Here is a 20,727-nt window from a genome sequence, read left to right on the forward strand (position 1 = left end):
AACTCTCTCAGCCGCTTTTACTTTGAATACTGTAGCTTCATGTATGCACATTCCTGCTGCATTCTTTTGGTTAGTTCTTGTAATCTGTATTTAAATTTAAAGCAGACATGTGAGTATTCATGCTTTAAGGGTTCAAGCTTTCCTTGGCAATAAGCCTACAGTACGAAGAAGCAAGAATTTTGCATCTTGCAGGACTGGACTCTGGACTGCATGACTTTGCAGTATTGAAAAACAACCAGACCCTAAAGCACAGTGTTCTTAGCAATTGAAGCATTGGGTTTTTCAAGTTAACAATTTGAACTAACTACTGAAATATAGTAATGAGTTCACTAATTTTAAGTCCAGGGTTTTAGGAACACTACTGATATTAAAACTGAGGTCTCACTCCACAGCTAACAGGTCTCACTCCACATACCACAGGGTGGTATGATAAACCACCCTGCAGTTCCCAAGTTTGGTCCAGAGCCCACTGAAATCTATGAGTCACTCAACTTCAGCTGCTCCAACAAGAAAAATGTAGCAGCAGCCTCAGGTAGTCTTAATTATGAAAATTAAGAAGCATTTTTGGAGAAAATTGCTCCTAATGTCATCCACTTCAACAAAAGATACACGGGATCACAAGGGGAGCGAAAAATACATTGCTCAAAATGCCAAGAATTTTTTCCATTTTAGTACACATTTATTTTCTTCTTATTACTTCATTTTACTTTTTTCTAAATGTTCATAACTTAGAGCAGCTTCTCATCCACAGAACTCTGCCTTGCTCACCTGCTTTGAATTAGATTTCTAGATATAAACCATAAACCTGCACTTGCAGTCTTTACTGTTTGCTTGTTTAAAAGGTATCACCAGGACAGCAATACTAAGGCATAAAACTTTTTCTGCTCTTCGTGGGGCACAGCAGAAAAAGGAGAGAACTACTGTGCAGGAGGCAGAAAAGCTTTGCAAAACTCCCCTGTGTACCACAGAGCTTCTCCCTCCCACAGTGGGGTGAGGAGTGATTTGCAGTCTACAGTTAAGCCTGTTAAGTTAGCAACATCTTTGCAATGAACAGGGCTCTGATTCATGTGCTCAGACAAGAGCTGCTAGGCCAAGATCACAAAGATTCAGTAGCCAGAAAATCTCTCATCAGAGCAACCAAGAAAAGAATCAAATGTGCAGAAGCCTTTACTACAGCTTGTGGCTTCTTCTCCTGACTCTTCATAGGCTAAGAAGTAATTTTCCACGTAGCCCACAAAAAAAAAAAAAAAAAATCAGTCAAATCCTGTCTCTTCACAGTATATAGCACCTTTATTTATCCCTGAGAGCTCTGACATCCCTAGAGATCAGCATCATCTTTGCAAGAATGTCTTCACACAACTTTTCTTACTAAAAAAAGAGCTCAAATCTTGCATAACAATCTATCTTCATCCCCACAGGAACAGAAGCACATCTGGAAAAAAGGACATGCTTATAGTGGAATTTTACTCTTTTGACAAATAAATCCACACCTGACTGACTCACACTCTGACTGGATTTGGACAGTGGATGTTCTTAAAATGTCCAACACTTCATGGAGCATTCAGCAAAACCACACGTAAAAAAGCATCCCTTTACAAGGCTCAGAACAAAGTGCTAAAAGCTGGATTTTCTTTTAAAAGTTAACTGAAAATCTAAACAATGGGTTTAAAATTGATTTTGTTACAGGATGTTTGAACGTTTATATTCATTTGGTATCTTTGTAAGAGAAACTGCTCATTTTCACTACTCACTTGGAGCCATATGTTTACATACAAAAGCAATCCTCCTCTTTCAGTAGGAAAACTTACATAAAGTCAAGTCTGTTAAGATCAAGTCTGTTAATGCAAACACGGGCTACTGACGGACAGAACTGAAGGCTGAAGTGGAGGAGGTAGCAGTGCTATGCTTAAAAAATACAAATCAAGACCGTGACTACCAGATTAAAGAGCAACTGCCTCTAAATGTGAACACAACTTCTTTCATCAGAACAGAAAAGAAAGCCAGAAGACACACGTTTCCTCACCCACCTCAGATAATCCCGTAAATTTAGGATTAAATCCCTTGTTTTAACTGCTCCTTTTAATGTCTCACAGCTTATGTTCTGTCCCAGTAACTGCTGAACTGCTAAAAATTATTGCTTGAAGTTGTGGTTGTGTATAATTTCATTAAAAGCTGCACGTAGCAGGCTATGAAGATCAGTCCAAAGTTTAGTAGTGGAAATGGTATGAGCTACTTTTTAGAGCATACCTTCCTATTCAAAAATATTTCTGAAGATATAAGTGAACTGTGGCAAAAACTAGCAAGGTTTTTAAAACACAGCATGATGCAAATAGCTAAGAATGTTTGTTTCTTTCAATACTTTGATAACACAGAGATATTAGATTGGTTTGTTTTCAAGCTTTCTATAGAAAAGAATGTCTTCAGTAACTGCTTTCCTCTGAACTTCCAGTTTTACATTTGGCACTTTATAGGCATTTTATAGTTATAAAAAGAACGTTTTTTTTTCCCCATCTGAAATATTCTATATTACTTTTAGTAAGAATAGAACAATTCGGACTGCCTGAAAGCAGACCAAATGCACTAGATTAACCAGAATAACAGTGTACTTTAAACTAATATGTCCTATATAGAATGACCTATTAGCACAATGTCATTTGGACCATGTGTTTTCCTTTGTGGAAGTAGCTTATTACAGAGGAAACTGAGGCAACTTATTTACAATTCTTAATTAATGTTTTGTGAGACAATTATTATCTTGAAGGGGGTTTAATTATTCCTAATAGTTTCCAAGCCCTCGCTATAGCTCAAAAAAAAAAGTAATTTCACCTATAATAAAAATGACTTTCAGTCTCATTTTATTTTGCTAAGGAGGTATCAAGGGAAATGGACACTTTTAAACATGTGTGCAGACTGGTCTACCATAGGGTTGTTTTAAAAATAAACCAGGTATCTACAAACCAATATTTAATTTTTGAACGGGAATTTTCAACTCAGCATCTCAAAACACTTGAGAAGGCAGGTAAAAACCACACTGACCCCATCTGAAAACCACAGACAGAGGACTATTTAGGGATACCATCATTGAACCAGACCACACAACAAAACGGAAACCACCAGAGGTACAATTCTCTTTAGGTCCATGCCACAGCCATTGACTCAGCCACCTACACAGCTACTAAAATACCCACATCTCCAGTCTCGCCTCTAAGAGCTCTTACATTCTGCAAGTGTTCTCAAACGGCTTCTATGGATATTTTTCATTGCAACACTGCACAGCACTAGCAAAATCTGTTCTAGTACTGACAAAATAACGTGGAGGATTCTGCAGAAACTTCCAGTGCTTTAAAGGCTTTCTTGTCTGAGAACATAAACATTTTTACTGGTCACCTTTGCACTGTGTAAACCAGCAATCATTGCTGCCACACCTCCTCCATTATGTTTCATATGATCATTTCCACTTCACCACTGTGCACCTTCTTACTCCAGTTTTGATCCTCTCACTTCATCAACTTAAAAGGCTCTTCCTAAAATTACAGGTTAGTAATGGCATATTACCGCAAGAAACAATAATGCGTTATTATAATTTCTATGTTTAACTACATAAATAACAAGAGAAAAAAAGTGCTTAAAACATTTGCATCCACTTTGATTTCAGCCAGTAAAATCAAACTGTCCTCTAAATATATGAATAATACTGAATATGTACTTTATCTCATCCACTTGTTTCCAACAACCTTGTAGATAATTACAGTATTTTCCCCATTTGTTGCAGGTAAACATGCCTCCGCTCAAATGAAAGTTATTAACAGTTATCATCATCTTTCATTTGTCAGTTCTATTACACGGAGCTACAAGTAACTACCAATAGCCCTCCCTAATACTTTCTTTCTGGTTTTTTAAAAGTTAGTTCAAAGATTGTCAGTCTTCACTGAAAATATTATTCTGCTTAAAAAGTTTTGGGTTGTGGTGTTTTGGGTTTTTTTAATTAAAAAAGGCTGAACATAAAAATAACTGCCCTTAAAGCAACAGCTTGAAATATCCAAGAGCTTCTAATTTTTCTGAGTAAGCCAGAGGCAACCAAAAGTTCATTTGAAAAAATATAGTTGTATTGTTCTAAATATAAAATTGAAAGCAGAATGAAACTACGTAAGACCTTGACATTCCCAAGGAGCAGGCTTCTCACCCCATGTGCACTTTCAGAGTTTAGCTTTCAAACAGTTAACAATTATATTTTAAAAAATAACATTAGTAAAATTGTGCCATGTACTTCCATTCCCTAATATACTTATTTTGACCAGAGTAACACCACTCTAAAGAATATATGCAAGTACTACAGAGCAGTACAAGTAAAATCATTCCCTAATATAACTGCAGCTGAACATGGGAATTTAGTCCAGTGAAGATCCTACTTTGCAGGGACTGTTACTCTGACTTGCATTAAACAGTCACATACCAACCCTAAAAGGTAACTGTGTGATTCCTCATAGGAAGAAAACACCAGTGAGAGCAGGTCTGCCTGGACAACTGTAGTGGTCTTTCTGTAAACTCTTGCAGTGTTCCTTAGGAAGTGGCAGGGACTATATAAGTCTAGAACTTTTGAGAAACTGAATGAGAACTCCATAGACAAAAGTGTACTGTGAAAGAGTCTGCACCATCATCATTCTCTGCTGCCTCAACATGTCCAGCACTCGTGGGATGTCCAGCATCTGGAGGAAGAGAACAAACCGTTAAAAAGTGACTGGTGAGTAAGGAGACTGTCTTGCACTTTGTCAGCAGGAGGTTCAGAGAAGTACCAGTGATCTAAGGGCAGAATCAGTTTGTCTAATGTCAACTCCAACAATTCATTGCCTGTGCATGCATTACACCATGCCTACTTCCTCATCTATGAAATATGCATAATGTTAAACTTGCCCATGTCATGGGGTAGGACTCTTCACAAATCTAATGGTTGCAAAAGTCTGTCACAGTGTTAGGGCAGGGATGCATAACAAAACAGTTTGTTGAGTCTCAGCTAGCATATTACATTATTAATAAACACTTTACAGCTATTCACTTCCACTAAAAGCTGACAGGACCAGGTTTTATTCTGTTAATCTACTGCTTTGTCCTCTGCTGAGATTGATACTGCAAATACACTACACTTAGGATCAAAATATTTAATAACAAGCAGAGAGACTGGCTACAAAGCATATTTTGAATATTATCCATTAAAACTAAGGCATGAAGTAAAAGTGGTAAAGTCAGGGTGAAATCCTGAAATATGCTTAGTAGCCTAGGGCATACCTTGTTCTATTCAGTGACTCAATATCTTATCAAGTCAATAATCCAAATGAGCATTCAGTATCCAGTGTATAAGTGGGCAACTCTAGAATATTATTAGCTTCTGCTGAATTGCTAAGAGCTCTTTCAACCACAGTTGTAAGGGCTTTTCTGAAGGCCACATCTTGGGAAAGTTCAGATGAACAGCCATTAAACATTTATTAGGTGGGTTATTTATTCATCCATTACCTAACATTACTTGAAGCATGAGAAAGAAAAAGAGATCACCTCATTGTGTTCCAGGCAAGCAATCATGATCTCTGACAGTATGACCACTCCTGTTCGTCCTACACCTGCACTGCAATGTACCAATACAGGAGGACTGGCATTTTTAGGATCCGCAGTGCTGTTTGTATGGCGCCGCACTGACTGTATCTCTTCCAAGTATGCTATTAAATTCAACAAGATGAGAATAAAATAATTAGGAGATGAAGCCCCATGAGCCATGCTATTAAACTGTATGACCATCAGAAAAGTAGTAATTTAATAAATGACATCCCACAGAAAAATAACACCCTGTATAAATCACAAGTTATATCCCAAGCAAAGCAATACAGATCTCTAAAGACCATCTAACATTCATAAGGCTTTCTTTGCCTTTTTCCCCTATTCCCCACCAAAGCTGGCTCATAGCCATCTTGCTACTGCTGGAACATACTCAAATGTGTAGTATGTGATGCAATTATGTTTTAATGTATCTGAACCTTTAGTAAATTATATATATGGCTTTAGACATAAACAGTCACTTTAACAAACTGCCAGGTATATTCCTACTAAAAATATAATTCAGTATCTCTTGCTGGTGAGAAGAAACCTTTTTCAGAAGAATGCTTGGCATCACTGATCAAAGCTAATTCACATATAGCAAAATAGTTACAAAAATAAAACCAAAAAAAAAGCTCAAACACCCCAACAACCCCAAACCAAAGCTATTAAATACAACTTACAGAGAAATCCCTTTAAATCCTCTGGACAGCCATGCTCTGGCCAGTCAGTATACTGCAGATGCCAAACTGTTCTTTCCTGTCCTGTGAGAAGATGTTTAATCTTCAAACCCGTAGTTGCATAGCAGCCTGAGTCAGTACGGAATCGTGTGGTAATCTTAAATCTTCCATAGGTTACAGTGTTGTGTCTTGAACCAAGACGTGGCCAGTATCTGAAGCTTTTTTCTCGCCCACTTTCCTTAAAAGTAAAATAGTTGCTTAATAAGAAACGTAAGAACACTCGTACAGCTAATACTCCTATAAGAACTGTTTCTCTCCTCTATTATGTACTACTACAGCGTTATGGTTTCTCAATGAGTAAACCAACTTTCCTGCAGAAAGAGTTTGCAAATTTACATCTTTCTGCCAAGGACATGGCAAATGGGTCACTAGAAATTCGTCTTTGATTGGTCTTCCTGTTGGAGCAAAGATCCCCTTCCACTAACAGATCGTAACAAAAACACTGCAGACTTTCTGGGAGAAACCTGACTCAGTTTGTACTCACTTCCTCTGCTGTCACCATAGCTATGATGGCAATCCCTTGTTCCCAGATCATCTGCCAGAAATCCTGACATGTATTCTGCAAAGGACCTTGTGTAGCAATGTAATCCCACTCTGTGCCTCCAACAGAGACCTGTAAAAGAAAGACATTAGCTTAGTAATTACCAAAAATCCCTTTCTCTGATTCTTAAGTCAGCCATATCAAGATGCACAAACTGAAAAACGACAGCAACACTGCAGCAGTAGGAGCCCATTGTTATATCTACCTCCCATTCTTTAGCTGCATCTTGTCACATTAGATGCAGAAGAGACACAATGTTTAAAATTGTATAGGCACATAGCTAAATAAATGCATTTTACATCACAAGCATACTGTTAAGTGAGTTAATAAAATTGTATTTCTTTTTTGCAACCTTAAGGTATTCTAGTGAAGTGGGATTTTGAGAAGCTTTCATACACTGGTGCTGTAAATGCCATTTCATGCACTAAAGAGTCAGAATTAGCTTACTCCTCAAAAAACATTATCTTGTTTGAGAAGGATCAGAAGAGTTACTCAACATTTGTGAATTAGTTGAAGTATAGAAACTATGGTATCATGTCAGTTGGATTAAAAAAAGACAGCAACACAACTGCAACTGCTGCTTTGATAATCTCTTTTCAGATAAAACATGAAGCCAACTGTATTTGTAGTTGTGCTTCAAGTAGGTAAATGCATTGAAAAATGAACAAAATGCTTTGATCATTCTTGAGGTCACCCTGCAACTTCACTTTTAAATAGCTAAAGCTGGGGAAAGGAGGCAACTGAAGATAATGAAAAAGCAGATTTCCCCTTGGCTCCATCTGTTCCTCTAACCATTCAAAAAGGCTTAAGCTGGGAGCTGGCATACTGCCTGTTGTGGATCAAGTCAAAGAGTACAGAAAAAGAAGAAATAATTATTGGTACTGCAGTTCAAAAATATAACAATCATTGTAAAGGACCCCAGCTTGTTATAAAGCTATCTGCCTTCTTAACTCTGCAAAGAATGGATATGCCTTCTGTTAGCAGCAACCCAGAGAGAAAAGAGACAGCAGATCAATACAGAAGTGAAATGCACAAGACCTCTCCAATAATTAGCCCTCTGTTATTCTAGGTAATGAGGAAAAATAGGTTGCGCCTTTCCCCAAAGAAACCTCTGCAGAAGAAGGGAAAGAGAGAGATGGAGGGATTTTCATTCATCTGACCGAACCAAAATTGATAGCCAAATCCATTTTTAGTTACCACATGAACCGGAAAATGTTTCTTCAACAGTATTTCTCTCACCTTGATATGAGATGCATTGATGTAACCCGTGTTATTTTCTTTGGTTGGGACTAGCTCTACTCTGGTATCATCATAAGGAAGCACGTCGTGGAACCGATTTCTTTCAGCATTTTCAGGGAGCCGAGCTATCGAGCACTCACCATCTGTAAGTCTTTTTTTCTGAATGCGCTCATACTCCGTAAACACCATCCCCTGCTCTAACCGTTGTTCCAGAACTTTACACTGAAAGACAGACACAAATAACCATATAAAGTCACATCCCAAGGCAAGTCTATTTTAACAGAGAATTCATGAAGTATAAAACATATGTGTTTTCCTCTCTTACACATATTTTCAGTGCTTTTCCAGCTATTAATGTTTTCACAAACATACCAGAATAAATTAGAAGCAAACCTAACCAGCAGGAATTTTGTTCAAGTGCAAACCAAGAAGCCTGTTATCCTGTTATATTTCGTTAGGTCACAAACACTGTGGATACCACTGGTGAAAGAAAGATTACTTCACAGTTTCTATAAAGACAACCCAGCTGGGCAAAAAGTATTTGGCCAAACCAGATAGCTATGCTATACTACAGACCACCTCAAATACCTTTGAACAAGAAATACTCGTTAATCCTCTGGCTCAAGATAGCGTGTTAGATTACATGATTTGAAAAGGTCTCCTTTAAATTTGTAATCAAAAAAAATATTGTCAGCTTTGTCATTTGGATGGAGAAAAACTCTACAAATATTACTCTAAAAACACTTGTCAATGAGCTGGTAATTCACTACCAATATTCCACATTTTCTTAAGCTGAAGATAATAAACTCTGCATATAGTCGCAAAGCCTTCTTAGAACCTCTTGCTGTGGCTGAGATATAAACCCCAGAATTTTTTACTAGTATGACTCCATTTCATTTAATAAGCTGCTCCCTCCCTTTCCCCCACTCACCCAATTTATTCTTTTGAAACCAAGTTCTTTCTGAATCATAAGACACATCTGGAATTTCAGCATCTCTTTGCCAACAGTAATTAGAGGAATAATATGTAAGATTACAGCCAGAAAATTTCATCTATGTCACATATCTCCAGCCTCTCACAGCAACTGCTCTGTGGTATCAGGTCAGAAAAGTTGTATCAAGTAACTGTAAAGCCAAATGTTGCAGAGGAAGGTGTAAAACCTCAATCATACACAATTTGCACATCAATACATCAATTATACAAACTCCTTTATGATCTTTAAGTGAAATTCCCTCACTTAAACTGATAACAGTATGAAGCTGAGCAATGAAACAGGCAGTGAATCAAATTTAAAGTCATCTTCTAAAATATCTGCAGTTTGGACTTTGTGTCATATGCCTACTTTGCATTGCCTCTTCTCAACTGTTTTAGGAACTACTCCCATTTCATGGTAGTTACTCCACTTTACTGCCTGATGAGACTGTAGTGTCATGTCTTCTTCATAACCTGACTTTATGGATTATTCTTTTACCTCAACACTTTGGGCAGAGCTAGCTGAATGATAACATGGCTGAATTCAATAAAAGTCAATCCAGGAAGAGATGATGGCTGTAAGTAAGAAGTAACCAACTCAGGTACTAAATGTAGAACTGTATCTCAATAACATAACGTTAATTTTTGCCCTTTAGCATATTTTAAGAAGTATATATATAGTTCAAAAAAAATTTCAACTATGTTGAAATGGAACAGTTGAATCTTCCTCCCATGGATCTCACTCCAAGACTTCAAACTCCAAGACTGAATTTCCACTGTGTGACTTGCAAATAATTTTCTTGGCCTGTTCCTTAAAACTGCAGCTGGCAAGACTTGGCCTGTTCTTTTAGTTGGACTTGATGATCTTAAAGGTCTCTTCCAACCTAGTTGATTTTATGATTCTATGATTCAGGTTCTAACCTCTGTCCAGTGACTGATAACAAACTGAGCAAGAGGGGGTCTGCAGCTGAGGGTGCCGACCTATGCTCAGAACCACATTCTAAAGAGACCACTGGTCGCAGAACATACAATAATCACTGCAGAACTTGATGCATCTAATTGCACCCTGGTCAGATATGTGATGAAAGCACTGTTCTACATAGCCCTCCACAGGCTGGATATTGACTCAATTTCACTTTCCTGCACCTATTTAATGGTATATGAGGCAGGATGAAGTATATTTAGTGACCTTTTTTTTACCCTGGCGCAAGCAGATGAAGTATTTCTCAAAGAATGATCCTCAAATTAATCAGAACCTAATGTCCTCTCAGTGGTGTGAGATCTTTTACTGAATGTAAAATTTCTGCACACTACACAAGTTCCATCTGTATCTTCAGGGATCCACCCAAGGAAAACAGATAAATACAATCCACACAAGCAGTACCCTGTGGGTGCAATTTAACTATAAAATTTATTGTAAAAATGTTATGAATAATAATAATTTCAGCTAAATCCAATCTCACACTCCAAATTTTAATTTTCAGTCTGGAAAAACCTCAAAATTAAGGGAGAAAACAGAAAGACTTGGCACCAAAATGTATCAGTAGATATAATTTACTTCCCATATGTTCGAACAGTGAATTATAATCTCAGTCACTGTCATCTTAAAGAAAAATCAAGAGTTACACGCAATATGTCCAGCATTCACTTACCAATCAGTAGTCTCATTCTTTTGTTTGTCTCAGTATTTGAGTTGCTTTGAGTTTGAAGCATTTTAAAGTCAACACAAAGTACCACTCACATGCATTTCACTTTTTAAAATCATTAGTATAAAAGAGAAATCAAGCATTAAAGAACTTCAACATACCCGTTCATCATTTGTTGCTCTTGTTGATTCTTCCTTCCCCTCATCTGGCAGAGGCATTCTAGTCAAAGCTAGTCCATTTAGGGCAGCTAGCTTTAGAGGCCCTATTTTTTTTGCATCATTTTTGTTCTTTTTCATACCCTGTAAAATAAAAGCTAAAACTTGTAAATATTCTTAAATATCTGATGAAGTCATAAAGCAGAAACCAAATTAGTTCAAGTAAGCAAAGGATACTTCTTTGACCCCTTCTGCAAACAGCTCTCACTTTTTTTTTTTTTCTCTAAGCATTGCAGTAAGAGATTAGGGTGGTGGGACTACATTCCTCCAGGGACACAGCACAAGTCTGGTTTCATTCCACACAGGTTAATTGACCTCCATGAGAATGACAAATATTAATGCCCACAAAGCTCACAACCAAGGGTGTGAGGTGACAACCCTGTGTAATTAACATTCTTGGACAGAACTGAAATCGCTTTCCAACCCCAAAAAATGCATAAAAAATATTTTTTACTATTCCTTACTATTCAGTTTGCAGGCACTTTTCTTCTCTACAAGCAGGCATAACAATGAACATATAGCTTTAAGATATTTGGATATAGTTAAATGGTTGACTAAGCTTGCAGCAAACTGCACATACAGAACATGAACACAGAACTGCAGACAGATCTGAGCCCTGAATCAGGCCATGAATCTAAATTATTGAAGTTAACATTCATTTTTTGAGAAAAATACCAAAGGGGGATTTTTATGAAAGAAAAAAATTATTCTTAAAAAGTGTAAGAGAACTTAGCAGTTGATAAGTTTGGTTATTAAAAATACACTGAAAATGTGAGTGAATGTGCTGCTTGAATGAGAATCAATGAGTTCAAAACCTAAATGGTAGTGAGGAATAGGAAGACAAAGCTAAGAGCATGAGACCACATTTAAAAGTGAAAAAAAAACATGACAGAGTTCATTGACAAGCAAAATGTATAAACATTGGTAGGGGGCAACTTTGTTACCAGGATATTCATCTTAATATTGAATACAGAAAGGTAATATTCTGTGTTATGCAATGAAACTCTTAAATGTTATTGAACATTTTATTGAACATTTCCAGCTAAAAAGTTTTAACGTAATTTCAAAGGTTGACCTGAACATTTACATAGGTATTAGAAGGAAAAGGCAGGGTATGATTTATATAAACACACTCGTGTCTGAAAATGTGTCTTTTGAAGAATAAAATACTAAGTGACTATCTAAATGGGAACACAAGGAGAAAGATATCACCTTTTCCACCTGTATCTATGTACCAAAGAGTAGGAAGGAGATTTAGATAAATACACACAATTATAAAATTAATTGAATCTGATAGGGGTACATTTCAAAGTATGCAGCTCCATGTACAGGAAGTCTGACAGACAGAATATAGTGACAGCAGGAACTATCTAAATACATAGCTTTTGAATAATTAGTTTTGCAGCATCAGCTGTAGCAGTTACTACAGCAGTAGAAGTTATATGATAGGTCCACTGCAGTCCAATTTGTGCAGAAAACTACTTGACACTAACTCAGGCAGGCAAAGTTAGCAATCAGTTCTAAAAAGTGAAATAATAACAACAGTGGTCTTCCTCCGTTAGCACCTGGTATGTGTCACAGACTACATAAAACTGAACAGAAGTTGAAAACAAAACGAGTGGTAAGGAGTGCCAGTGAAGTTGTACAGTCCCACACAGATTTTGATGTTTCTATGAGGTGAGAATTACAGGGAAGGTGAAACTTGCAGTTGTTTACTATTATGGCTTCAAAAGACAGGAGTTGGAAAGAGACATAGTAAGCAAGATCCTACCTTTAGTGGGATAAAAAACAGCTTGAAGAGAAGCAAATGGGAAAAGATGTGAAAAAGGAAGCAATGGAGGAAAGAAGAGAATGCAAGGAAAGAATTTACTGCCTAATGTGTCAGGTCCCTCTTTTAGGTCAGAAGAAGAAAGCAAACAAATTAAAAAATGTAAACATTCAGTTACATCCAATTTTTCAGTGAGAGGAAGATTAGAAAGCTGGTAGTGGAATGAAAAGAATTACTTTTGTTCCAGATAAGGAATGGTATGGCAGAATTTGCGATCTATGAACTGATTTTAAACTAGCCAGGTTAGGTGTATCAGATGGACAGAAGCTGCACAGCTGGATTTGGGGGCAGGGGAAATATAAAACAACTCATACATGGCTAGGCAAAGTTAATCATGGAAAAGCAGGAACATAAAGGTTAAGTTAGCTTTTAATCCACATTTTAAAAGCATCTCAGGTTGATTAAAAAAATGCCAATCCTTAAACAAACCTGGACAAACTCCTGCTACAGAACAACATGAAACAAGAGGAATTGTATCCACTTACACCTAGTGGAGGAAGGCCTTCCACAATATTCTTCTTCCCAGACAAAAGATCAGACACAGGTCTCTTCTTTAATGAATCTTTCCTTACTCTGTATCTCCCTGATGTTGTAAGATCAGATTCTGACATAGACGGAGTAAGCAGTCCTTCCCCTCTTCTCTGTACCTGATTTTCTACTAGTAAATGAAAGGGGCTTATATCTTTCACTCTCTTTTCTGTCTCTGTAACATGTAATTTAGGCTCAAGAATATGCAAAGGGCCAGCAGACGAAGCAACAGAGCTATAAGGGTAGCTGAGTACTGAATCACGAGAATAACCACGCATAACAGATGAAAGCTGAGTTTCATCTTCAGGGAGGGGAGAAAGGCTTGTACTAGCCTTGTTTTCTTCTTCAAATTCTTCTTCTTCCTCACTACTGTGAATCAGCATAGTGGCATCTGAAAGGGTTTTCTTATGATCACAGTTTACACCCTCTTCTTGCTTACTTTCTTTTGGCTTTGTTCTCTCCATCAGAATGTTGGGCTGTGACCCTTCTGAAATAATTCTTGGAGGAGCCACATCTGCTGCAGAAGCTGACATGGTCCTCTCTTTAATTCTTATTCCTTCAAAGCTGGGAGTCAAGCCTGCTATTTCAATACTGTTCCTTTTCTGCAGCTGAGTATGGCGTGCCAATGTTAGAGGTTCACTGACTTCCTGAAGAGAATGTGCCACAGGCAGGCTGTCTTCCTGAAACGTCTGGACAGAATGGTGCACTCGCCTTGTGATAAGATCTGGATTACTGCTGCTAATGTAGATATGTCGTGAAAGGTCTGGAGTACTATTTGCAGGTCTTGGGTACGGGTATGGGGGAGGTGGTCGATAGACTTGGGTCTTCATTATATTTGGTGCTGGATAGTCCTGAGCGTGGAGCTGCACATTTGTCAACTCAGGCACACTGACTGCCCCAACAACTGGGCGCTTCTCAGCAGGATAGGGATAGGGCGATTGACTGTGAAAACTGTAGTTCAGGTTAAATGGATAATGGTTAGACTGTGGTGAAGCAAAGTGAGCATGTTCTCGTATTTCAGGTTGACTGTAAACTAAGGCATCAGGCCTGCTGTAAGCATATGAATTGCTGATGTTAAGATTTCTCATTGAATGACTCTGCCTATCTGTGTGCACCATTCCCCTGTTGAGCTGTCTCATCACAGTTTCATAGTCTGGTGTGGGACGATAAGAGGGTGGTATTAGTGCGCTATGTCTATGAGATGGTACATAATCGGTTCTGAGGACATCGCTTCCAGTAATGCTTGGGTTAGAGGACATGGGGGATGGCTGCAAGTAATGTTGTGGATTGTTCAAGGAGTTCGTGCTGTGTGCACTATAGACACTACCATTGCGGATCCGACCAGTGTAGTCATGAGGGGCTCTATCCAAGCTAGTCTGAGAGTGACAGTAGTATCCATTCTGATTGCTCACAAAGAGGTTATCTGAAAGTAAAGTTTAAGAACAATATGTCCAAGACATCAAACAAAGATATCTTTCAATTAAGATATAGCTAACTAATGTTTCAATTTTCAAAATTTCAGTTATTCTTAGCTATGTATTGAAATGGAAAGGAAAAAAAAACCCAACCCCAAACCAAAACAATCCCAGCTTTTCGCTGTGGATAATGAAGGTTATACCACAATAACCTATTATGTTCATTTAGATGATGCAAATTCCTACTGGAAAACACCATCTCAGTGTAAGAATGGCTTTCTTCTGCTTATGATAGGTTTGCTGAGTTTCAGACCAAGCTAAACAAAATCCGTATCAATCTTAAACCACTTTACCTGAAAGAAAGAACATCTACAGCAGGGTGTGTACTTGTCTCATGAGATCAGTTAAACAGCAGGAAACCACAGTCTATATGTAGTTGCTGTATATGCTTCATAGCTAACTTTGCTCACATCCCATAGGAGAGGATATAGAGGAGCAGCAGCTGAGGGAACTGTGGTGTTTAATCTGGAGAAAAGGAGGCTGAGAGACCTTATTGCTCTCTAAAACTACCTGAATGGAGGTTGTAGTGAGATGGGTGTTTGTCTCTTCTCCCAAGTAACAAGCAATAGGACAAGAGGAAATGGTCTCAAGTTGCATCAGGGGAGGTTTAGACTGGACATCAGGAAAAATTTCTTAATTGAAAGGGCTGTCAAGCATTTGAACAGGCTGCCCAGGGAAGTGGTGGAGTCACAATCCCTGGAGGTGTTTAAAAGATATGTAGACATGGTGCTTAGGGACATGCTTAAGATTTGGCAGTCTCAGGTTAATGGCTGGACTCAGTGATTTAAGGATCTTTTCCAACCTAAATGCTTCTATGATTCTATGACTGTATTTCACATTAGCCTAAATGCCTCTATGCACTTCAGTGAGTGCTGTAGTATAAGCATGTCCCATGTTCACCCTATGACTTTATTCAGCTCTAGCTAAAGTAGCTGTAAGTGCAAATTACAGCCTTTGTCAACTTATGTACTGTAGCCTTGGATTTAATGAACTTACCTTGGGATGATGCATATGGTTCAGTATAATGACCATTGTAATGAAGCTGAGTTGGTGGAGGCATCATATAAGGCTGAGGCTTGGGCTAAGAAAGCAAGCATCTTATTGTTAGTTAAAACCTCATGATTTATTTTAAAAATGTCTTGAAGATTTTTTTATATGTAATGCATAATATTATATATACATATATAATATGTAATGTATAATACACACACAAACACACAAAACCTTCATCTTAAACCATTTCTCTAAATCTGCAGAGGTGATTTTCCTGTGAGGTCATACAAGAAACAATAAAAAAAAGGAATCAAAACCAAAACGACACACCACCAACCCAAGACTTTATCTTGCCATCTGACATCTAGGAGAGTCTACCAGATACAGAGCAATCAAAATAAAACCAGAAGTGTTTAAAATTTTTTTCACAGCAATTACTGTAATTCCATAATTTGGATATTACATAGCAGCTTTTTCTACAAGTCATAAACAGTTCCTCACATACTATACTCATCTTTTTCACTGTTCATTTTGTTCCACTGAAGGAAAGTATTGCCTGATTCAGAGTCAAATGAAATTCATGAAAATGCAAAAATAAAACTATTTGCTGTCCTTACCATAGACATCCTGGATGAAGACCGCCTTCTAACAGGATTCACTGTAACAGCCTGGGTTTGTCTACAGAAGGAGTTTTATGGTGAGAATTTTTTCTTAACAACAACAAGACCTATTTCAACCCTTGAAAAGTGATCTCAAGTTCAGTTTAAAATCACTCTACATTTCTTGGAGTCAGGCCGCGAGTTAAATAGCTCTCCCCAGCTGTCTCAAATGGAAAGAGCTCTGTGGATAAACCACCATCACAAACAGTATGGGCAGAATCACAAAGCCAGGATGAAAAATACGTAAGTTATTTCTTTGCCTATTTTCTATGAAGCATAAAAAGGAGATGTTCCTGAAGCACTGCAGGAGGGCAGAAAAAGAGCAGAGTAACTAGGGACTACTTCCAAATTTGAACCCCATGTATAATCTTACACCGTTACCTGTTCTACACAACTAGACATGGAATTGTTTACAGAATGTAACATTTTAGATGTTACAAGAACTGGAAAATGTGACTATACTGCACAAGCATTTGCATGTTCTAACATTCAAGCTAACAGCAATAAATTTTCATAAATTGTTGGATTGCCTCCAGGATATAAGGTCTAGAAACCTTAAGCTTCTTTTTTCCCATTTTATGCTGCACTTCTATTCCGCCTCTTGTAGCAAGACATAGGTCAAGAGATGGAGATGGCACAATAATACAAATGCAGGAACAGCCAGATTTCAGAAAGAAAGATGATTTTTCAGCTCACCCTTTGGGAAGTGAAGGACGAGAAAGGATTGGAAAGCGTGGAAAGGAAAGAATGAGGGAAGATTTCTGAGAGCCCTCCTCAGATGGAGAGTCCAGGGAGTCTCTAAAGACAAGGTATGTACACATAAAGAGAAAACAAAACAAACCAAACAACAAAACCTGAACTTAATACAGGCATGCATAAGACAGTTTTTAGCAACAGGACCAGATGACAGGGAATTTTAGACTGAAGATAATCAGAAAAGATTTTTTGAGGACTTGACATAGTAAAACCATGTTGTGATGAAAGGGTTAAAACAAGTAATCCTAGAAACTGACATTCAATACAGAATCACATAACTAACATTATTTGGATAGCAATGCAGAAGTCCCACAAATGCACTACTTCTACTAAGATTTCTTATCCCTCTCAAAAGGCAGGCAGGTTTACAAGCTTAGAGGTATGAGGTCCACACTGTTCCAAATTCGTTTGCTCTTCTAATGTAAATCAGCATTGAATGCACTAAAGAGTTACTGTAGTACAAAATATTCCATCATCTTTCCACTGGCCTGAGGAAAATTTGGACCAACCCCTCATAGGTATCTCCTCCCATACAATCCTGAACCCCATGAACATTTGTGAATCATGCTTTTTTAATGACAGACTATTCACTGGGTCTAATTCTCTGGTCTTTGACTGAAATAACTGAACTGAAGGAAAGCTGTACCAGTGGAGTACCTAAAATTCCAGTCCTTGATTTACAAGCTGGAGATCAGCCCATTTAAATTTAATTTGATGAATTGTATTAAATTTACTTTGCACTGGTGCTACTTGAGCTATACGGATTCCATGGATATCCAAAGGACACCATACCTCTCAGCTGTCAATCCAGCACATTTCAGGAGTGCTTCACATACACTTCCCGCCCTTCTAAAGGCCTCTAGAGTGCCCTTTCAGAGCAGTTCACCCAAACCCAGGCCAAAATCCCACAAACATTCTAGTAAGAGTAGCCCCTGAAGCAACTAAAACCTGTCCAGCAGCACGGGCCAAACACTGTTACTTTTGTCAAGATTTCAGTGTTTAATAACGTCCTCTGTATAAAGCAGAACACATTTGAGAAACTGGTAGGAAGTATTTTGTCAAAAAAGATTAAAGAAAAAAAACCCCAACTTGTTAATTTCTACCATCTGAAAAGGACAGTAAAGACATCACAGAGGTTATAGAAGATTTCACTTCCTTATGGAAGCTTCAAGGGCACCGAGAGTTCTGGTAATGTATTCTACTTACAGGCTGCATTTATTTAGTCTGTAAAATTTGTGTCTAGCCACACACATCCTCCACACATATTTTGCTGTTTCCATATCTTCCTGCCAAAAAAACAAAACCAAAATTTGCATATTAAGCCAAATATGCATACCCTTTACCTGCTTTCAGAAAAGCCACTGAAATTTTTCAAATTAAATTATCATTGACTAATTTAATTTTAATATAATTTCATTACTGTCACCAGGTTCTCCCTAAGCTGTTCTTTGTGTATATGAACACTCATTCTAGCCTGTATTATTAGATTTATGAAAGTTGAATGTAGAAGCCTTTTGTTGAAGACACTCATCAGCTATAAAACTAACATTGTATGTTTACAGTATATGTCTATCATGCCATAAGATTGTCAACAGCTGTCTTTCTGACAAAGGCAACTTGCAGATGCTACACAGAATTACTTCTGCAAGGAACGATGTGGCCCATTCCAGCAAAGTTCTAAGATGTTTATCCTTCAATGCCACTAGTTTAAAAGTCAGAAAAACATGCTAGGAATTTTTCTAGAATGGATGAAAATGTTTATGACCATCTGAACCAAACTTGCCAATGTACTAAATATCAAAGGACAGATTTTTAATGCCTTCCTGCAGAAAGCTAGCCAGAGAAAGAATTATTACTTTGGACTTACTCATACAGTTCAAAGTTGCTAAATATAGAAAAAGAAGGTTTTGTCCTTTGAGTTAAATTAGCAGTCTTAATTTGTTTTTATTTACTGATGCCTTAGTGCAAAAAACAGAAGTAAAAATCTACTCACAGTTTGGAACTGGATTGTCTCTTCTTTGTTTGCCAGCTCTAATGCGAAAAAGGATTTGTTGTGGGACATGTTGGCAATATCATGCCACCTGCAAACAAAGGAGATGATAGAAGAACATGACTCTCAAGCTCTGATTTTCAAACCACAGAAAACGCAACTGAAGAACAGAATACCCACCAAGAATATAGATAAAGAACTGAGGACAAATAAAAAGTTCATCAATCTATCTGAACAAGTTGCAGACCATCACTTCCATATCCATTCAATGACTGCTGAATTAAAATATGTATATGACACTTTTGAAGACGTGCAACATGTACACTAACAAGTTTATTACTTGTCTTCCACTTGAAATTCTTTCAAGTGGTTTTGTTGTTAGGTTTGGGTTTTTTTTTAATCAAATTTAGACAAATTTAGTTATCAGTAAATTATAATGTCCCAAGTGCTTGAAAGCAAACCATACACTCTAGGAGATGGGGATGGGAGGGGGGGAAATCTACACTCAACAAAGCCATTAAGGCATGATTATACATATTTTCAAGAACTCTCTTGCATATTGACATATGAGAAAAACTTCAATTGCAAGAAATATAATACCATTTATTTCTTCAAGTTCTTGTCAAATACAGATGTGGTTAGATCATTAGTATTGTGTTAGTTTAAATAAAGCCTATATCATTGATTATTAAAAGAATATTCTGCAGTACACAAACACAGGAAAAAAGCACCATCTACACACAAGTCTCCCTAAAGGTGTTTATATGACTTCCCTTTTCATCACATAGATGGGGCTGATAGGATTTTCTATAGTTACTGAAAATCAGATTTGTGAGGTCGAGAAACAGTAGTGTCCCCATTCTGATTTATAACAAAGGCAATTTTAAGGCTTCGGTTCATAGGCATTTATGGACATAATTATGAAATTACTTGAATTAATCTGGAGTATAAACCAGCCTTTGTAAACTGTGCTTGTCTATGCTTTTTTGCCACCCAAATAACCATGGTATATCTGTCCCCAGCAGAACTGCCCACAGTCACACAACAAATAAGCAAAGAGCAGAAAACTAGATCCTGAAATTAGAATGTGAATACTCTCTGATGCTTTCCAATGTGCAAGTATTGTCTTATGTTTACACAGACCCTGAATACACAATTCTTTGGAAATTATCTTAAATGAATGGACAGAGCTTTATTTCTCTCCCCTTGTGTGCTTGGAAAACCCGTCAGCAGAGATTTTGTTGCTTCATTCTGCAAAAAAGCAGAGTAGGGTACTTCTACCACTCTACGCAACTAAAAAGAGCTTGGCTTCGGCTCTCCTCTCAGGAGCAGAGACAGAATTTTGTGAACAACTGTTAACAGTACTGTATTTAATAATTATATTAAACAAAGCCCCTAAGAGCAGGAAACACAGTTGCTACCTTCTCTAACCCCTGGAATTCACCATGATTTCCAGTAACTGTTGGATCACAGGATTTCAAGTTTCAGTTCATAATCATCCAAATAATTCTATTCTAGAGGATTAAAGTTCACTAAGTATAAAGCCTTCCTTGCTCTAGCAA

General features: G+C 37.6%; 1 protein-coding gene across 3 annotated transcripts in view; it reads right to left on the bottom strand.

Moving 5' to 3' along the window:
- Positions 1-1,271: 1,271 nt before the first annotated feature.
- Positions 1,272-20,727, bottom strand: part of PTPN21 (protein tyrosine phosphatase non-receptor type 21) — a 44,335-nt gene continuing 24,879 nt past the window's right edge. For 2 of the 3 annotated variants that reach the window (XM_061463770.1, XM_061463771.1), the window contains exons 9-20: positions 19,169-19,256; positions 18,382-18,461; positions 17,116-17,217; positions 16,378-16,438; positions 15,764-15,848; positions 13,250-14,715; positions 10,883-11,020; positions 8,104-8,325; positions 6,808-6,936; positions 6,267-6,501; positions 5,548-5,708; positions 1,272-4,706 (exon numbers count right to left, since the gene is read on the bottom strand). In XM_061463770.1, coding sequence (XP_061319754.1) covers positions 4,578-4,706; positions 5,548-5,708; positions 6,267-6,501; positions 6,808-6,936; positions 8,104-8,325; positions 10,883-11,020; positions 13,250-14,715; positions 15,764-15,848; positions 16,378-16,438; positions 17,116-17,217; positions 18,382-18,461; positions 19,169-19,256 — 2,896 coding nt within the window. In that variant the 3' untranslated portion in view covers positions 1,272-4,577. The remainder of the gene's footprint in view (positions 4,707-5,547; positions 5,709-6,266; positions 6,502-6,807; positions 6,937-8,103; positions 8,326-10,882; positions 11,021-13,249; positions 14,716-15,763; positions 15,849-16,377; positions 16,439-17,115; positions 17,218-18,381; positions 18,462-19,168; positions 19,257-20,727) is intronic. The other variant, XM_061463772.1, reaches the window with a different exon arrangement.

Source organism: Pezoporus flaviventris, unplaced genomic scaffold (assembly GCF_033815535.1).
Source record: "Pezoporus flaviventris isolate CSIRO_AGI_PZ_B2104156 unplaced genomic scaffold, CSIRO_AGI_Pfla_v1 ptg000036l, whole genome shotgun sequence".
NCBI classification, from domain to species: Eukaryota; Metazoa; Chordata; class Aves; order Psittaciformes; family Psittacidae; genus Pezoporus; species Pezoporus flaviventris.